The sequence below is a fragment of the Monopterus albus genome, unplaced genomic scaffold (genome assembly GCF_001952655.1).
Source record: "Monopterus albus unplaced genomic scaffold, M_albus_1.0 scaffold287.1, whole genome shotgun sequence".
Taxonomy (NCBI): Eukaryota; Metazoa; Chordata; class Actinopteri; order Synbranchiformes; family Synbranchidae; genus Monopterus; species Monopterus albus.
In genome coordinates this window covers 288,576-289,845 of record NW_018128167.1, presented here as the reverse complement: position 1 = coordinate 289,845, position 1,270 = coordinate 288,576, and the positions used below count along the sequence as shown (strand labels likewise).

General features: G+C 46.7%; 1 protein-coding gene across 1 annotated transcript in view; it reads left to right on the top strand.

Annotated features, from left to right (window-relative positions):
* The window catches only part of shkbp1 (SH3KBP1 binding protein 1), an 11,693-nt gene extending 11,526 nt beyond the window's left edge, over positions 1-167 (top strand). Inside the window, 1 exon segment of the mRNA XM_020622686.1 lies at positions 19-167. Within this exon segment, the coding sequence (XP_020478342.1) occupies positions 19-167 (149 nt within the window).
* Positions 168-1,270: the final 1,103 nt, after the last annotated feature.

Sequence of the window (1,270 nt, the reverse complement as noted above, 5' to 3'; positions counted from 1 at the left end):
TCACCTGGAACGTCACAGTCAGCATCACCATCACCGTTACCCTCATCTTCATCCCACCGCAGGGCTACGCCCACATCTCCAGCAAGCCCCGCCGCCACAACAGCGAGCCCATCCCGTACTCAGGCACCTGTCTCACCTCGCCGCAGCACTGCAGTGTCTGCAGCTGACGTCCCAGCATCCTCTGAGAGTCCTGTGAGTCCAGACAGCCCCGCCCCCGGACCACCCACCAGCCCCAAACCACACATGAATGAGACCAGCTTCTGACTGGCTGATCAGAAGAGCGGGAAACTTAGACAAACACTTCCTGTCGGAACGTTTTCAGCACATCTGGATTTCTGTCGTCACCAGCCGAGTCAGGAAGCCAGTCAGCTGTGAGGGAGCTTGTTGCCATGGTTACCACACGCCCTGGGTTATTTACTGGCTTCCAACTAATGAAGTAACATCGTGAGAGAACTGAACCTGCCAAACAAAACGACTTCCACAGTTTTTCTAAAGCTGCTCTAATCAATAGTTTTACATGATCAATAAATCCACTGACTGTGTGTGTAAGGTTGTAAGGGGTTGAACCTACTGAGGACTGACCACCAGTCAGCGTCGATAACCTGCTACTCTCTGCACTCTCAGTGAGGACGGCGGCAGGTCAAAGGTCAAAACAAAAACCAAACGCGTCAGACAGAAGTAAACACGGACGGAAACATGCATGTTGGAGCTAGTTAGCTCCACTGTTAGCATTATTAGCATTAGCAGCTCTGGTGTGAGCTTTCACAGTCCAGTTATTCCTGATACTTAAATCATTTCCTCTTCTAAAATAAATGCACTGTTTCTGTTTAACCACAGAGTCTTAGCATTAGCAGCTGATAAAATGCAACTGCACAGAAATAGAAAAGCTGCTTTTATTTACTTCTGTATCAAGTGGTCGCTGTCAATCTGCCGCCGTTATCAAACAGGATGAGAGCAGCAGGAGTCTAAGTCTTTTTAAACAAGAGGTTTGTATGAAAGCTTTTTTAAATGTCTGTCTGGTAAACTTAATCTGTCATATCTGATTCTGTTCAACAGTAAAAACTGATGACCAAACTGCTTTTGGACTCATTTGTAAGTGTTTTATTCCAAAAGCACAAACTTGTTCCACTAACAAAGGTTGTTCAGCGCTTTACAGGGTCTGGCCTAAGTAACAATACACACACCTGGGTTTTAGTGTTGCACTTGTGCTTCATGTTGTATTAAATGCGTCTTGGCCTGGTCGCCCTGGAGGAAAAGGTTGTTCACTTCA